The sequence below is a fragment of the Dipodomys ordii genome, unplaced genomic scaffold (genome assembly GCF_000151885.1).
Source record: "Dipodomys ordii isolate 6190 unplaced genomic scaffold, Dord_2.0 Scaffold34, whole genome shotgun sequence".
In the NCBI taxonomy this organism is placed as follows: Eukaryota; Metazoa; Chordata; class Mammalia; order Rodentia; family Heteromyidae; genus Dipodomys; species Dipodomys ordii.
Genome location: NW_012267250.1, coordinates 8,471,868 through 8,489,202, shown reverse-complemented (window position 1 = coordinate 8,489,202; position 17,335 = coordinate 8,471,868). Strand labels below are relative to the sequence as shown.

The 17,335-nt window shown below is 39.0% G+C and overlaps 1 protein-coding gene across 4 annotated transcripts in view; it reads left to right on the top strand.

Annotated features, from left to right (window-relative positions):
• The window catches only part of Ank3 (ankyrin 3, node of Ranvier (ankyrin G)), a 292,644-nt gene that overhangs the window by 168,720 nt on the left and 106,589 nt on the right, over positions 1-17,335 (top strand). For all 4 annotated transcript variants that reach the window (XM_013017143.1, XM_013017142.1, XM_013017144.1 and 1 more), the window contains 7 exons: positions 2,434-2,631; positions 6,140-6,238; positions 9,821-9,919; positions 10,004-10,102; positions 11,003-11,098; positions 14,817-14,889; positions 15,057-15,119. In XM_013017143.1, the coding sequence (XP_012872597.1) occupies positions 2,434-2,631; positions 6,140-6,238; positions 9,821-9,919; positions 10,004-10,102; positions 11,003-11,098; positions 14,817-14,889; positions 15,057-15,119 (727 nt within the window). The remainder of the gene's footprint in view (positions 1-2,433; positions 2,632-6,139; positions 6,239-9,820; positions 9,920-10,003; positions 10,103-11,002; positions 11,099-14,816; positions 14,890-15,056; positions 15,120-17,335) is intronic.

The window sequence follows — 17,335 nt, the reverse complement described above, 5'->3', positions numbered from 1 at the left end:
TTGTAAATATTTCTTGGAGCTCTTCAAGGTTAACTTTCCATTCTCAATACCATGGCCATTTTCTCCTTCCTTGTACTTTTCTTTGTATCCAGGCAAGGACCTCAGGATAAATCACTAAGCAATAATGTGTAATTTATTGGGAACAGACATGTATTTCAGTGATGCATAGCTTCTCTTGATAAATCTTCCTTACAATTTAGGATTTGGGGCTGGAATTAGAAAAGATCAAGACAACTGTCATTTCTGAGAGGATAGAGGGGAAGTGAGCAGTCTTAGCTTAGCTAGGGGTTGAACAAAGTGATGAACTTGAAGGTTCTATGAGGAGCAAAGCAGGAAGAGAAAAGGGTGAAATGATAGAGGCTAAACTCTGACTTCACCTTGCCTTCATCACACTACTTACTTCATGTTAGACGTTTATTTCACCTATTTCCTATTTTATTGTCACTTTGTGAATTCTTTCTCATGAGGGGGGTTGACCTTCATGAAGCAGCTCATCCCTTTCTGTCACTCACATTGGGGCTGGGGGGAGGGCTCCAACCAGTGGTGAGCCATGAGAGAAATTGGTCTCTAAATGGCGTGTCTGAGCATTTGGTGAGAGAACCACATGCCTCACAGGGCAGTTGGGGTTTCCAGATGGACATAGGTCAAAACTAAAAATAGGGATATAAAATCTTTTACCCTGGCTCGTCCAGTTTGGCAGAGACTGGATTTCAGAAAACTCTAGATGTGAGGGTTTTCCACCCCCCCTTCCCATTTTTTATTTTATGGAGTCAGACTTGTGTCCTTATCAAAATGTAATTTTGTGTTTCCCTTAAATGACTGTGAGCCAGGGCAAAAGCTCCCAAATCATTTCCTCAGGTCAGGGGATTCTGAAGACTCTTGAGTCACAGCTAATTAACAATTTATAAAAGGAAGTTTGATTGTCTCTAGCTGAGCATCTAGGGGTCAGCCTAAAGAAGGTTGCAAGGATGTTTTGAAAGCTTTTGTGCACTTGACTAAAATTCTAAAGATTTATTTCTTCACTAAATCAATAGGAGCCAGTTGTTGTGCACGATCAGTTAAAGACAAATACAGCACAATCGGTGCCCTTGACAAACTTACATTTAGTAAAAGGAGATTGATATTTAAACAACAGAGTACCCCTAACTGTTCCCAGTATTTTGATCCGGTTGGGAGCTCAATGTTAAGGGTTAGAAAGTAGAAAAAGGTGGAAAACTTGATGGAGATGATTGCCCTTGAACTAAATTTTCATCTGCTAGATGATGACTTCCTGTACATACGTGCAAAAAGCATTTTTTCACAGAGCAAGGCAAGAGAAACAGGAGTCTGAAGCAGTCCCTTTAAAGATAGGCAAATGGGAGGTGATTGTAGCATCTTGACTACAATGAACATTAAGGATTCGTTATGTGATGCTGAGGCTGAAAACTTTACAAAGAACGGGCAGGAAGCTCATATGTTTCTTGAAGCTAAGGAGGTCAAGGTTGAAGGACTCACATGGGTCTCCTTGTTGTCTCATCCCCTGGCAGAAGGTAGGAGGACCAAAAAAAGACTGAAAAATAGAGGAAGGAGGAGGATCTCAAGCTTATATCAAAAACCTAGATCTCCATTAAACATTCTCAAGATAACAACCTAAATCCACTCAGGGAAGAGCCTGAAGATGACCCAATTGCCTCTTACAGATTCCACTTATCCTGGAGAGGGACTTTGTAACACATGACTTTGGGGTACACATCTGAACTATAGAAGATGGCCAATAATGTTGTTTGATTTTTTTTAATGGAATTTTGCTAGAGGCTCATGTCTGTAATTATAGCTACTCAGGAGGCTGAGCTATGACAATCCTAGTTCAAAGCCAGCTGAGACAGACAAATCTAAGACTGTTATATACAACTAACCAGTAAAAAGTCAGAAGTGGAGCTGTACCTTAATACCTTAAATGACAAAGCCAGGGAGAATGCCTAGGCCTTGAGTTCAAGTCCCAGTTCTAGCATACGCACCTACATTTATGATAACATACATTTATGATACATACATAAAATTTTGAATAATCTTAAACATGTCTCAATATTATCATATCTTATTATTATTGCATATTAGTCAGTTCTCTCCTGTTCTCAATTTAAAATAAAAGTAATTATTGAGTGCCTACTATGATAAGGACCTATAAATGAAAAAAATCTGTATCCCTTTTGGAAAACCAAAACTACTCTGATTCTCTTAGATTACAACTGTCTATATTAAGTCACATTTCTCCTACTTTGAAATTCAGAGACATAGAGGTACTCCACTGATGATACCAATTAATTAGCCATGATTTTTTTAATACCGAATCATAGTTTTTCAAACCACCAAAAGCAGTAGAACAGAGAAGCATGCACAGCACATGTTTTGATCCTGTAACTAGGCCTGTGACCAAGTGATTTATGTTGACAGAATGGGTACACGCCACTGCACATCGCTGCCAAAAAGAACCAGATGGACATAGCCACAACTCTGCTGGAATATGGTGCTGATGCCAATGCAGTTACTCGGCAAGGGATTGCTTCTGTCCATCTCGCAGCTCAGGAAGGGCACGTGGACATGGTGTCTCTGCTCCTCAGTAGAAATGCCAATGTGAACCTGAGCAACAAGGTAACCTTTTTCTTGGTATACAAAACAAACTGCACAAAAAGACCTTCACCCTTCAGAAAAGTCTCCCCAAATAAGGAGAAAATCTGGATTAAATAATAGATGCAAAAGTGAAACATTACACAGAAATGTTTATTGAAGTGTTCTTTATCATAGCAAAAACTTGGACATAGCTGATGGCTTATGCTTGTAATCCTACCTTCTCACAAGGCTGAGATCTGAGGATTGTGGTTTGAAGCTAGCTTTGGCACACAAGTCCAAGAAACTCTTTTTCTCCAATTAACTAGCAAAAAGCCAGGAGTAGAGGTATGGCTCAAGTGGTAGAGTGCCAGCTTTGACCAAAAAAGCCAAGTAAGCCCTTGAGTTCAAGCCCCAGTATTGGCACACACAGATAAACATATACATACACACACATACACACATACACACATACACACACACACACACACACACACACACACATATACACACACACAAGAAAAACTCAAAACTTTGAAAAGAATTAATGGTAAGTAATTCAGTCACACAATTAAATTACATATGTGTGATAGATGGATGGATGGATGGATAGATGGATATTTAGCTCTATAAAATGAGATCCAGAAAGGTTTTGTAGTAACAAGTTTTGTAATCAAGATAACTTGAAGAATTATGTTCTCTCTGTACAGCGTATCAAATAAGAAGTTGTAAATTGTAGCCTATTGTTTTATCCCACAAATATCTCTTAGGCTTCTATTCCTACTTGTCGGTCTCCATTTTTGTTGTTGTTGTTTGTTTGTTTGCTTTGATTACAAAGAAAAATTGGCAGCATTGCTGCTTCTGGGAGTTTATTTTAATAGCATCAGTTAGAGTAACTGTTTCAGTGACTAGATGGGAAAATTGCTAGCATATAGGACTAGTGTTTGCTGTCAAGTTCAACTTAATCTTAAGGAAGAAAACCTTTCTCAAACTGAAGCACATTCTGGTATCTACTAGAATCACTGAAATCACAGAGGGTTTTAATCTTAAATCGGACTTCTTAGTAATATAATTTGAGCAAATTAGATTACCTCTTTCTACCTCAGTGCTATTCTTTAGTAGATGAAGATAATGGCTGGCTTTTAATTATATTTTTTATTATCTTTAGTTGCACAAAAGGGATTGTCATTCAACAAATCACATATTAGCGTACTATATCTTGATTGATATCACCCATTTCATCAGATAATATTTCTTTGCAGAGATGTCTCTTTAGTTCTCTCAATCTACCCTTGCAACACTCCCATTTTACTCTGCCTGTTTTTTTCCTTCCTTATTAAAAAGCACTTTTAAAGATTTAACTTCTGCAAAAATGTTTACTAGACAAAAAAAAAATTAATCCCTTTACTGGTGATCTTAAGAAAAAGATCATGAGCTGAAGGTTAATGCTGAAGCACTGTATTTGAACCAATCCCATTTTGCCAGTGGAGTTCTTAGGGTCCCACATAGATTTTACAAACACTTCTATTTTTATATACTTGAATGATTGTTAAACAGAGCTATTACTCTAAGTTGATATAACTGATTTTTTAATGCCATTTAAAGGGAACAATAGTCCAAACTCCATAAAAGATTAACAGTTAACTCATAACACAGAGCTATGGTAACCTTTACAGTAGTTTTAAATGTGTGTATACATATACATATATATGCATATATATGTATGTACATATATATGTATGAGCCTGGCATAATGCTACTGGAGACAAAATTAGGGTTCAAGGTCAGTCCTGTCAAAGTTAGCATTCTAGTATCTGAAAAACTAAAACCCAAAGGGCTGCTGAGGCCCAAGTAGTAGAGCTCCAGCCTAGCAAGTAAAAGTGCTCTGAGTTCAGTCCTAGGTGTGTTTGTGTGTATATTTAACTAAAACCATTAATATAAAAGCAAAATTTTACTTAATTCCTCCTTCGTTGTTTAATTCTTCCTTTATCACAAAAAGGTCTGAATTTTCTTCTGACTTAATCCACACTGGATTAAATGCTAGCTGCAGGACATAGGTTATATACAGATTAAAGATATAATTCTTGCCCCAACAAGCTTGCAGTGGTTTGAGGACAACAAATAAGAAAGCAAAATAAGGCAGTTATGACACTTCTTAAAGGGGTGAGCATATAATAATAATGTGGCCATCCCTTTAGTGGGACAAGGAGAAAGAGAAGGCTGGGAAGGTAGAGGTGGCTCTATGTCAACAGAAGAAGGTAAGGAATCATGGCAACAGCCTAGGTGTACCTAGACAGGGGGCAGGAGTAGGTAGTGAGTGGGTCGAGATTAAATTTCTCCGTCTTCTCTTAGGTCCACTCACTAAAGTCTCCTCAGAGCTTTGAATAGTTAAAACCTCACAGGGTGACAGAAGGTTACAGCTAAAAACATTATTACCTCTAAAGCCAAATATGGAACAGGGTTCTGTGTTTATGTCAGTATTTGGTTGATGCCAATTTTTCCCCCGGTTGTTTTTCTTGGACTTCAAGTGAATACATTGGTTCTCCTCTCCCCTGTTATTCAGTTGAGGGATCCACCTCCCAAATTCTATCAACATCATTAAAAAGTCATGAGCACATGACTCTTTCAGAGTCCTGTCATTTCTCTATGGACTAGGGACTCCTAAATAAGTAACGCTCTCTGTCTGGAGGGCTCTGTGCTCTTGCTGAAGCTGCCTTGGGTCTGTTCTTTCCCTCTGACAGGTAAAACAGGCTGACATTTTCATTGCACAAATATAAGGTAGTGTGAGAAGAAGGCTTTGCAGACTCAAGTTGAATATTAACTTCTATACTCATCATATATGTGAGAAAATAATCCAAGAGCATGTTCATCTGCCCACTTTCTCTTTAACTATTCCTTAGGGAAAAAATGCTTCACAAGTATGGAAGTTTTTAAAATTAGAGTTCAAGCTTAGTGAATTTTTCTTGGCCAACAGAAAAACCATGTAATCTGAAGTTTCTCCGGTAGTGTCACTTTCAAATAGTCTTGTCAAACCTATACAGCATTTAAGTGACCAAGAAATTCTCATAGCATTCACATTACATTTCACAGTTGATCTTTCCTACCAAAAAACAACACACAGAAAATATTCATTAGGCCTTGAGTATTAATTAAGATAGGATCATCATTTGCCAACATTTACTTTGTAACCTGATGTTCTTTTAATAATTTTTATGATATTTGTGCCATTGATAATATCTTAAAACTAGGGTTTACTTTAAATATTACCACAGTGAAATCAATACAAAGCAACATGCGGATGGATGCACTAAACTGAAGAATCTTGACAACTGTGAAGTATATACTTTTGGGTTTGCTTAAACATTTTGGTGAAACCTGTAAACTGAAGTGATGTCATAGGACTATTATGGTGTGGCATATGAACTGATACTTTTCTTTTTAACAGAGAAATGTCAGGCTTACTCTCCTAGAATTTATGAGTCATTTCTCAAACATGACTTCATACACTACTTTGCTTCCTGTGAGATGACTGTGCCCTTGGGATCTTTTGCAGAATGGCCTCACCCCTCTCCACCTGGCTGCTCAGGAAGACAGAGTGAATGTAGCCGAAGTCCTCGTAAACCAAGGGGCACATGTGGACGCCCAGACAAAGGTACCTCAGCCCTTCCCCCTTCCCATAAAAAGGAGCATGTCCATGCGAAGTGCCATTTAGTGTCTCCAGGGTGGAAGCACCCGCGCCCTGTTGTATAGGAGAAACATCCCTTAGTCACAGCTTTTATCCAGAGTGCTTCAAATGTAGGTTTCGACAAAGAAAACCAAAACCTTTGGTTGTGTCTCACAGATACTCTTGTTTTTATATGCCCCTCCCCCACTCCCCTTCTAACATTGGGGAGTTTTGCCACAGATCTGGCTTTTAAGAGTAGCATGTAAACCCTTGTACTTAAGTTTTGTGACTGACCAAACACACACACACACACACACACACACACACACACACACACACCTTTATTCAGCATGATTTTTGAAAAAGACTAAATGAAACAAAGGGTTAATGATTACTTTTTGTTATCTTTATGTGCTTTCTCATGATGGCACAAATCCTCCCACTTCTACCCAGAACATAGTATCTCTTTCACAATGAAAGAAGAAGAAAAGCTGAGCAAACTCTTATTCAAAAACAGATAAGAAAATGGATGCTTTTTGTTGTTATCAAAGACCTGACTTTGTATTCTTCTCTGAACATTTTCTTTAGATGCTTAATTTTGTTAACTGGTCCTATCCGATTTTTTTAATTTACTCTGAAATACAACTCTAAAATACAACTCGTCTTAATATATGTCACATCTGACACAAAAAATAATGCTTATCAAATGTTATATGTAAATAAAAACATGTTTGCATGCAGATGACTCATACCTGTAATGCTACCTACCCAGGAGGCTGAGTTCTAAGGAACATGGTTCAAACCCAGACCAGGCAGGAAAATCCATGAGACATCTCCAGTTAATCACCAAAAATCTGAAAGTGGAGCTGTGGTTCAAGTGGTAGAGAGCTAGCCTTGAGCAAAAAAAGCTCAGAGATATCCCCCAGGCTCTGGGTTCAAACCTCAATACTGGCACACAAAAATAAATATCTAAATAAATAAACATTTTTGAATGTAATATGAGTAAGTTCTGAAGTATAAGAACTTGTTGAAGATATTAATAATACAAAAGTGTCAGGAAGAGTTACCCAGGTAAAAAAGATTACAGTCATCCAAGTCAGACTGAATTTAGGTTATTTTCTTTATCTTGCTCGAATATTTTCATCAAGAAGAGTTCCCTACTTTAGAAATTTGCAGATTTGTGGTAAATGTGTCCACTCATTATTATATCATACCCCTTCCCAACATGTACACATAAAGACTGAAATATTTTATTAGGTTACTTCTCCGTTTTCTTTTTTTTTTTCCTGAACATACATTAGTTGTACAAGAGAATTCCACTATAACATTCTCCCCCACCTCTCCTTTCCCCCTCCCCCAAACATTTCCATTGTTTGATTTTGATACATGCAACCATATCCACCCTCTTCATTTTTCTTTTATAGCTATAGAATCTAAAAGCAACTAGGTCAGGGTTGTCAGTGATTTCATGCCCTCACCTATCAAAGGCATGCACCCAAATTCAGTCAGAAAGCCTGAGAAGGTTTTCCAGGCCGGCGTGGTGAGGGGGTGGGGGGTGGCGCGAGGGGCGGGGTATAGAGGGCCAGGCTTCCCTTTGGCAGGCAGTGTGTGTATGTCAGGTGTCTGCCAGTATTTCCTCTCAACCCAGCTCGACTAAGGCCACAGTCTTATCTCTTCAGTGGAATATCTCAAAGCATTTCTTTTTTTTTTTTAATTTTATTTGTGAACATACTGTACAGAGGGGTTACAATTACATGGGCAGGATAATGCATACATTTCTTACCAAGCATTGCAGCCTCCTCCTTTGTTTACCCTTCACATCCCTCAAAGCGTTTCTTTTCCTGACTTTTACAAAGTATAATTTCTGTCTCTTGCAAATTCTTTTTCTTTCCTTCTTTATTTTCTTTCTTGGCAGAGATCACAGCCAACCAAAAGAAGTGAAGCTGTGAATGCTCAATAATTTGAGTAGAGCAGAAGGATAGCTATGGTTGCTTGTACTTACTACTTAACATAGGGAGCAAAGAGAGGGAGGGTTTATATCCCAAAAGCTTTCAGCTCTCACTGGGTAAGAAGGAAAAAAGATACCTATAAGCAGCTTCTGGATAGGATATAGAACGTGATTCATGGCTTATCTTTGTAATTTTTAAATGTTTATTATTATTTTTAAAAAATGTTGGTGGGCTGGGAAGGTGGCTCAGTGGTAGAGTGCTTGCCTTGCATGCATGAGGCCCTGGGTTCGATTCCTCAGCACCATATAAGCAGAAAAAAAAAAGCTGGAAGTGGCGCTGTGGCTCAAATGGTAGAGTGCAAGCCTTGAGCTGAAGGGTTGAGGGACCGTGCCCAGGCCCAGAGTTCAGGCCTCACGATCAGACCAAATATATATATATGTATATATATATACATATATATATATATATATATATATTGTTGGTTATGGGGCTTTAACTTGGAGCATAGATGCTGTCCCTGAGCTCCTTTTGCTCAAGGCTAGTGCTCTACCACTTTGAGCTACAGAGCCACTTCCAATTTTCTAGTGGTTAATTGGAGATAAGGGTCTCACAGACTTTCCTGCCAGGGCTGGCTTCCAACTGCGATCCTCACATCTCAGCCTCATGAGTCGCTAGGATTACAAGCCTGAGCCACCAGTGTCTGGCTTTTTTTTCAAATAATAATAATGAAGCTATCAAGGGCTGTTTGTCCTTGTGAGCAGAGTTCCATTACAGCCTTGGCAGCCTTCCTCACTACCTTCCTTTTATACCCCCTGCTACATTTGCCTTTGAACTTTATTAAATGAATTGAGATGAAGTGTGCTGCTCATCACCAGGTTAAATGGTCACTGTTATTTGGCTTAGATGAAGCAAGGCTTTCTTTTTTTATGTTTTATTTGGTCAGTGCAATAGTTTGAACTCAAAACCTCCTACTTGCTTGACTGGTACTCTATCATTTGAGCTATGCCTCAAGCCCTGCTTTTTGCTGATCCTTATAGAGATTCAATCTAGCTGGCTTTTCCTCCTGGACTAGCCTCAAACTGACCCTGGACAAGCAGCTACAAAAATCAACCTATCTAGGCTGAACATCTATCTCTCCATCCTTTTCCCTTCCTGTCTTGAACAGTACTACTAGGGCCTTATGTTCTCATTTAGTATTTTTGCTCAAGACTGGTGCTCTACATTTAAGTCTCACCACCATTTTTTTGGCCTGGCCTGGCTTTGAACCTTGATCCTCAGATCTCAGCATCCTAAGTAGCTAGGATGACAGGTGTGACCCACCGGAACCCAACTCATCTTGAACAGTTCTGGTGTGAAGAAAATGAGCATGATCTAAGAGGCAGCATTTAGAACGTTAAATAACTGTTTTTTATGTGCAAATTCAAGATTAGGAAGGCAGGAGACCATTGTTATTCATACCTAATATTAACTCTGAGAAATATCAAGGGTATTTTTTAAGAGAACAACAACAACAACAACTATTTCCCATCATAAAGTTGAATAATAATGTTACTTCTATTTAGGATAGCTGTTACTAAAAGTGTACTTATGATGTTTCTTTTTCTATAAAATATAATTACAGATGGGCTATACACCACTCCATGTGGGCTGTCACTATGGAAACATCAAGATAGTTAATTTCCTACTCCAGCATTCTGCAAAAGTTAATGCCAAAACAAAGGTATGCCGCTTGCTCTTTCCACCAAAATCGTTGCTTTTTGTATCCACGGAAGTATGAGTCATTTCTTCCATCTTCTCTCCACAGAATGGGTACACACCCCTGCACCAAGCTGCCCAGCAGGGCCACACGCATATAATCAATGTCTTGCTTCAGAACAATGCCTCCCCCAATGAACTCACTGTGGTAAGCCTCGGGCTCGCTCAACGGAAGCGGGAAGAAGAGCTAGGGGAGCCCGGACACTGGTGTCTTCTCACTTTTTTCATCATATTCCAATGTTCCATTTTCAAGTTTCATTCCTAGGCTGCACAGAACCTTCTGTCTAACCAGAGAAAAAGATAATAACGATATTCTTGTGAACTGTTCAGAGAGAGAGAGAGATGTAAGGAGCGTATTATACGTTAAAAGTACTCATTGTATGGCCTCCTAGTAAGGAAAGAAAACACACCTATGTTTCAGTGATTCTTACTTCGAATTTGACAAAGCCTCTTGTATTTCCTATGTAATTGTCCAGACTCTGCCGTGGGAGTAGAAAGAGATTAGGTGGGCTTTGAGCAAGGCTTGTGTGTCAGTCAACATCCCATCACTATAACAAAATACCCGAGATGGCCAGTTTCCAAGAAGCAAAGGTTTATTTGGGCTCACCATTTCAGCGGCTTTGGTTTATGGCCTCTTGGCCCTGTCACTCTGGACCTATCATGAAAGCAAACAGCATGGTATAAGGCATAGGGTAGACTAAAGCTTTTTAGATCAAGGCAGGCTAGAAGCCAAGAGAAACAGCGGGGCAGAATCCCATAAATCTCTTAAAGGGACACCACTGATGACCTCCTTCCTCCAACTAAGATTCACCTCTTAAAAGTTTCCACTGCTTCCCCACAGTGATGCCAACAGTGGAACAAACTTTAGTGCATGAGTGTGGGGAAGAGGGGACATTTAAGATCTCAACCCTATGATGATGACCCTAATGAAATGTAATTTTGGTAAGACAATTGGATATGTCTGATGAGATACTCACCTTATACTATGTGATATGCAAGACATGTGACCTGAGATTTGTAAATTCCTTGCCCATATTTTCATTGCCAGAATGGAAATACTGCCCTTGCCATTGCCAGACGCCTTGGCTACATCTCCGTGGTGGACACTCTGAAGGTGGTGACGGAAGAGACCATTACCACAACTGTGAGTAATGGACCCAGCACCTTGTTACCTTCAACATCAGTTCTTACACCACCATCTTCCTAGGTGCTTCTAAGATGCTCCTGCTTTCCCCATACATAGATTAAGAGCCACAAGTCCAAAGTGTCACTCACCGCTGGCAGTCCGAATAATAAAAACCCTCATGTTTTAGTTGAATGAAACCTCAAAACACTAAAAATATCTTTCTCAGTGATCCATATAATTTTTGGTTTCACATAACGTCATGAACATGCGTGACAAACAGAATTGTGTGTATATGTCTGTTTCTGTGTCTTGTATTCATGCATACATGCACAGGCTAGTCCTGGGGCTTGAACTCAGTGCCCAGGCACTGTCCCTGAGCTTTTGTTCTCAAGGCTAGCATTCTACCATTTGAGCCACAGCTCCACTTCTAGCTTTTTGGTGGTTAATTGAGGATAAGAGTCTCATAGAATTACCTTCCTGGGCTGGCTTTGAACCTCAGCCTGCTGAATAACTAGGATTATAGGTGTGAGCCACCAGCACCTGGTAGCCTAATAGTTTTTAAAGCTTCAGCTTGTCAGATAAGTCATTTCCTTTTAACTCTGTCTGGGTCCTTCAGACAAGGATGTGGTCATTCTGGGTCAAAGAGGACTTATTAACCTCTATCAGAGGCTCATGTGAGTTATTCCTAATGCGGACTCAACACACAGACCCCAGATTGAATCTGTACAATATGAATTTGGGTCACAGAAGATTGGCAATACTGGCTTTGTTGCCCCTTCTATCATTTCCCAAATAGCACTGTACTGCCTGCACAGTGTTCCATATAAACACTGGGACAGCTGGGCACCAGTGGCTCACGCCTGTAATCCTAGCTACTCAAGAGACTGAGATCTGAGGATCACAATTCAAAGCCAGCCAGGACAGAGAAGTTCATAAGACTTATTTCCAATAAACTATTCAAAGAAGCCAGAAGCTGTGGCTCAAGTGCTAGAGCACTAGCCTTAAGCAAAAGAAGCTCAAGGACAGGGCCTAGGCCCAGAGTTTAATCCCCAGGACTGGCAAAACTAAAAGAAAAACAAATAAAACACTTTAAGGTGTATGTAACTACTTGCAAGCTGAGTTCTTTGGTCATGTGCTGGCTTTAAAAGTTTTAATTTAAAAAAAAAAAACCTGTAGATCAGAACAGAGAAATTTCGACATTTTTGAAAGAGGAAGATAATTGCTGTAATAGTTCTGGTTATCAACCAGGTCACATTTCTAATACATCATGATATATACTTCTTGAGTATTTCATTATCTTACACCAACTATCATTAAATTCTCTGAAGAGTGTAAACAAGCAGTATTTATTATTCTTAGGTTTGTAGCTCTCTCTCTAGTACTGGGAAGGAGGAGGATGAACTCCTTCATCTGTTTAACAATGACCCAGTGTGACAGGGCTATAAAGGTGTGAAGTCTATGCCCAGTGCTGGTGGCTCACGCCTGTAATCCTAGCTACTCAGTAGGCTGAGATTTGAGGATTGTGGTTCACTGCCCGCAGCGCAGCCGCAAGAAATCCTGTGAGACTCTTATCTCCAGTTAACTACCAAAGAAGCTGAAAATAGAGATGTGGCTCAAGTGATAGAGCAGTAGCTTTGAGCATGAAAGCTCAGGGAGAGCACCTAGGCCCTGAGTTCAAGCCCAGGGACCTGTGCTCGTGTGTGCATGCATGTGCGCACACATGCGCGCGCGCGCACACACACACACACACACACACACACAATGAAGTCACTGCACTGAGACTGGTTTTTCAATGTAAAAGACCTGAGACGTGTAATAGCTCAAAACACAAGTCTTATTCAACTAATTTTCTTACCCATTAGGAAATTTCAGAATGTTTCTTTGGAATAAAAATACTGTAAGAAAAAGTAGTGTTGCTGGGCACTGGTGGCTCACGCCTGTAATCAGGATACTGAGATCTGAGGATCATGGTTCAAAGCCAGCCCGGGCAGGAAAAGTCCATGAGACTCTTATCTCCAATAAACCACTTGGAAAACCAGAAATGGCATTGTGGATCAAGTGGTAGAATGCTCACCTAGAGCTGAAGAGCTGAGGGACAGAGCCCAGGCCCAGAGTTCAAGCCCCACAACTGAGAAAAAAGAAAAAGAAAGAAAGAAAAAGTAGAGTTGCAAAGAAAGTATCACTGCAGTTTCAGAAACTGTGAAATTCCAATAGACATAACATCAATAGAGTAGAGCCATTTCACTTCCAATGTCATCAGCGGGCTTAACTGGTGACTTAGGTTTGCAAGAGAGAAGACACTGTGTACCATCAGGAAAGGTCCATTTCTTCCTCCTAAAGAAGAAAATAAGGCCTCCACGAAGTGCTCATACTGATACAAAAAGATTCCATTGAAACTAGGCACAGGGGTGGAAGCCTGTAATCCTAGTTACTTGGGAGATGGAGATTGGGAGATCTGGGTTCAAGGCCAGCCCAGGCAATAGTGAAGTTGGTAAGATTCCATCTCAACCAGTGGCCAGGAGCTGTGGTGCCTGCCTATTATCCAAGATCCCAGGGTATATACTTAGGATGGGGAAGCATAAGTAGGAGGATTGTAGCCTAAGTCATTCAGGGAATAAAGTGAGACTCTACCTCAAGAAATAACCAATGGCTTGAATGGTAGGGTACCTGCCTAGTAAGCGCAAGGTTCCGCATTGAGTTCAATCTTCAGTGCTGGATTTAAAAATCTCTTTCTTACACCCTTAGCTTTTTATGTGTTCAGAATTAGAAGACGACATGTTTTTAAGCAAAAGTCTACAATTTTCTAAGAAATGCTACCAATGGTATCTTTCGGATGTATATGGCCTGCATAGATATAAAGTTACCAAGGAACCATAGAGAATCAGTTACTAGAGATTCAACAGGCATTTGCTCTGGAATAATGCTATCTTTAAAACAGAACCTAGAGTCTACAATTTATTTGTGACTGTATTACTCTAAAATATTTACTATGTTCACGTTATCTTAAGAATTAAAAGTACACATCAGAGGAGAATACAACATAAATTAGGCTTGAGACAAGTAATAAAGATGTATTTCTTGCTGTTAATTTGGCTTATTATCAACCAAAAGATCTTTCATGGAATGGGATGGCAGATTCAAGAGAATATGAAAACTTTTGGTGGTTGAGTAGAAGAGGAGATAGCTTAAAAAAAACCAAACTGTTACTATCTTCAAGTAGTTGTACAAGTAGTTGTTTCAATTCAACATGGCAGTTCATGAGTACAATGCATGTGAATCAGTATTATCTCTTTCTTCATTCTCCACCCAGCCCCCTTAATTTCTTCTTTCCTTTTGAAAAGCCATATTAGGAACCTAAACCTTTTATTCTGTGCTATCATGCTATACCACTAGAATTCTTCCACCTGGGGCTCCTTGTCAGTTCTTCATGGGAATGTGGCTTAGTGGTAGAGTGCTTGCCAAGAATGTATGAAGCCCTGGGTTCGATTCCTCAGCATCACATAAACAGAAAAGGCCGGGAAGTGGTGCTGTGGCTCAAGTGGTAGATGCTGGCCTTGAGCAGAAAGAAGCTCAGTGACAGTGCTCAGGCCCTGAGTTCAAGCCCTAGGACTGGCAAAAAAAAATTAATATAGAAATCAATGGATTAAGAAAGAAATGAATTGTCTCCCAGGAATGAATAGTCTCCTTAAAATATATAGTCTGCTCACACTAAAAGTGATGCTTTTTTTGATTCCAGACCATCATAGAGAAGCACAAAATGAATGTTCCAGAAACAATGAATGAAGTCCTTGATATGTCCGATGATGAAGGTATGGAGTGTCCTTTGGGTTTGTAATATTTGTGAATGATCATATGTTTGTTGGCTCCTGAAGACAGTTCATTGCACAGGATGTTTTCGGAGACATTGAAATGTTATATTGAGGTGGTGGCAGTGACTATTTTTCATATACTTACATTGTTCGCTTAAATCGTGCAGTTCGTAAAGCCAACGCTCCTGAAATGCTCAGTGATGGCGAGTATATCTCAGATGTTGAAGAAGGTACTTGTAAATTTTACTACAATGAAACTTAACTCTCAGCTTTCTTTCATTTCTTATCTTTGAAGTATAATGCTTCCTAAAGTTACTAACCCTCCCCATTATCTTGAGATTATTAATTTGTTTATCACTTAAAGAATGCATATTTGGTGTTACTGATTGTCATCAAGTCTTACTGTAAACCTACTTTCCAACTTAAAATCAAGTGTCATTAATTATCTGGGTTACTTTCTTTCAATTTGTTTCTATTAAGCAAAAAGCTGATATGTTTATTGTCTACATCTGAATCTCAAAATAGAAAGCTGATTAATGTTTAGGGTTCATTTCCTTTGTTTTGTTTTGTTTTTTTGTTGGTTGTGGGGCTTGAACTCTGTCTGGGCCTGGACACTGTCCCTCAGCTCTTCAGCTCCAGGCTAGCACTCTACCACTTGAGCCACAGTGCCACTTCCGGTTTTCTGAGTGGTTTATCGGAGATAAGAGTTTCACAGCCTTTCCTGCCCAGGCTGGCTTTGAATCATGATCCTCAGATCTCTGCCTCCTGAGTAGCTAGGATTAGAGGCATGAGCCACTGGCGCCCGGCTTAATTTCTTTTTAAATACAAAAAGGCCATTCTAAGATTTACTCTAAACTTTCTTTTTCAAATAAAAAATCAACTTTTGATTGTGAACTAAGTGAAAACTCACCCTAGACAAAACTATTTTCAAAATATAATCGACTTGGAAAGAAAAAAAAATCATTTGAAAACTATGATTGGACCATATTTTATGTGTTTGAAGAAACCATTTTCCGTTTTACTGGGGAAAAAACCAATACATTTGGGGTAGCTTCAGTGGTAGAACTCTTGCCTAACATATTCAGTCCCTAGCACCACAAAATAAAATTCAAAAAATATAGTAATTTTGAGCAGATCATAGTCTATAGCTTAATTTAGTAAATGACATGTTCAAAAGCTCCATTGGAAAACTTCCCAAAGTGAATAAATATGGTAAGGATGGCAAATTTTGAAGTTTTGCTAAAATAATGGAATGTTTACTGGGGTAGAATCTATATTATATTTAAGCTTCTTTCTTGACTCATTTGATGCTCAGAAACCACATCCAACCATATTGCCCTCTGCCTCTACCAGCAAGTGTAGTCATTTGGTTTCTTGGGCCAGCCAATATTGCCATTTTTCTGTGCTCATTTTAATGACTGATTCCTTCTTTGAGTCACACAAATTTCATTGGGAACCTAAATAGTAGAAATGCCTACCTGCACTATAATTCTTTTAACTTTTTCAGTATGTTGTGACTTATTAGAATACCTGCTTTATGGCTGGGGACTGCATACTGGAAAAACTAATGGCCTGTAGTCACCTCATTGTTTTTAAATGTTTTGATACAATTTAAAGTATTTCTCCTTCCTTCCTCTCTTATCCTTTTTTCCTTTCTTCCTTCCTTCCTTTCATTCCTTCCTCTCTCTTCTTCCTTTCCTTCCTTCCTTTCTCTTTCTTTCTTTTTTCAACTATATATTTCTCTTTTATCTCCTAATAAATAATGATTTTTTTCCTCTGGAATTTCCAGAATTATGTATCTTGTTGTCATATTATATTTCAGTCCTTCTCATGCAACAGATCAGGGTAAATTCTTGTGTGCAGAAGTTAAAAGAGAACTGTGGTCTTGCATGGATATGTACACACACCAAACATGACATCAACATATGCTTTTTAAGCCAGGCATACCAGTGCTTACCTGTAATACCAGCAAAAAAGGCTGGGAGTATAAGGCTTGGATTCAATCCCAGAACCTTAAAAAATACTTTTCAAATGAAATTACTTTGAAATATAATATGACAATCACAGACCTAAACATTTATTGATCTTTTAACAAAATAGTCAAATAATGAGAGGCCTAGTTTGAATGGACTCTATAAATAGACTGAGGTAACCAAATAACTAACCAAATAATAATTTGGTAAGCAACCACATAGTTGCAAAATGAGGAACTAAATCCCTAAATTTGAGTGTAATTGATATTTCTGTTTAACTAGAAATGGCAGTCATTTGCTTTTATATGTAACTCAACTTGTAACTTCGAAATTAATAGACAAATTTCAATTTTCATTTTATCCAGCTTTCTTTTTTGTGTGTGTCTTTTTTTGTGTGTGAAAATACAGAGGAGTTACAATTACATGGGCAAGATAATAAGTACATTTCTTATCAAGCATTGTAGCCTCCTCCT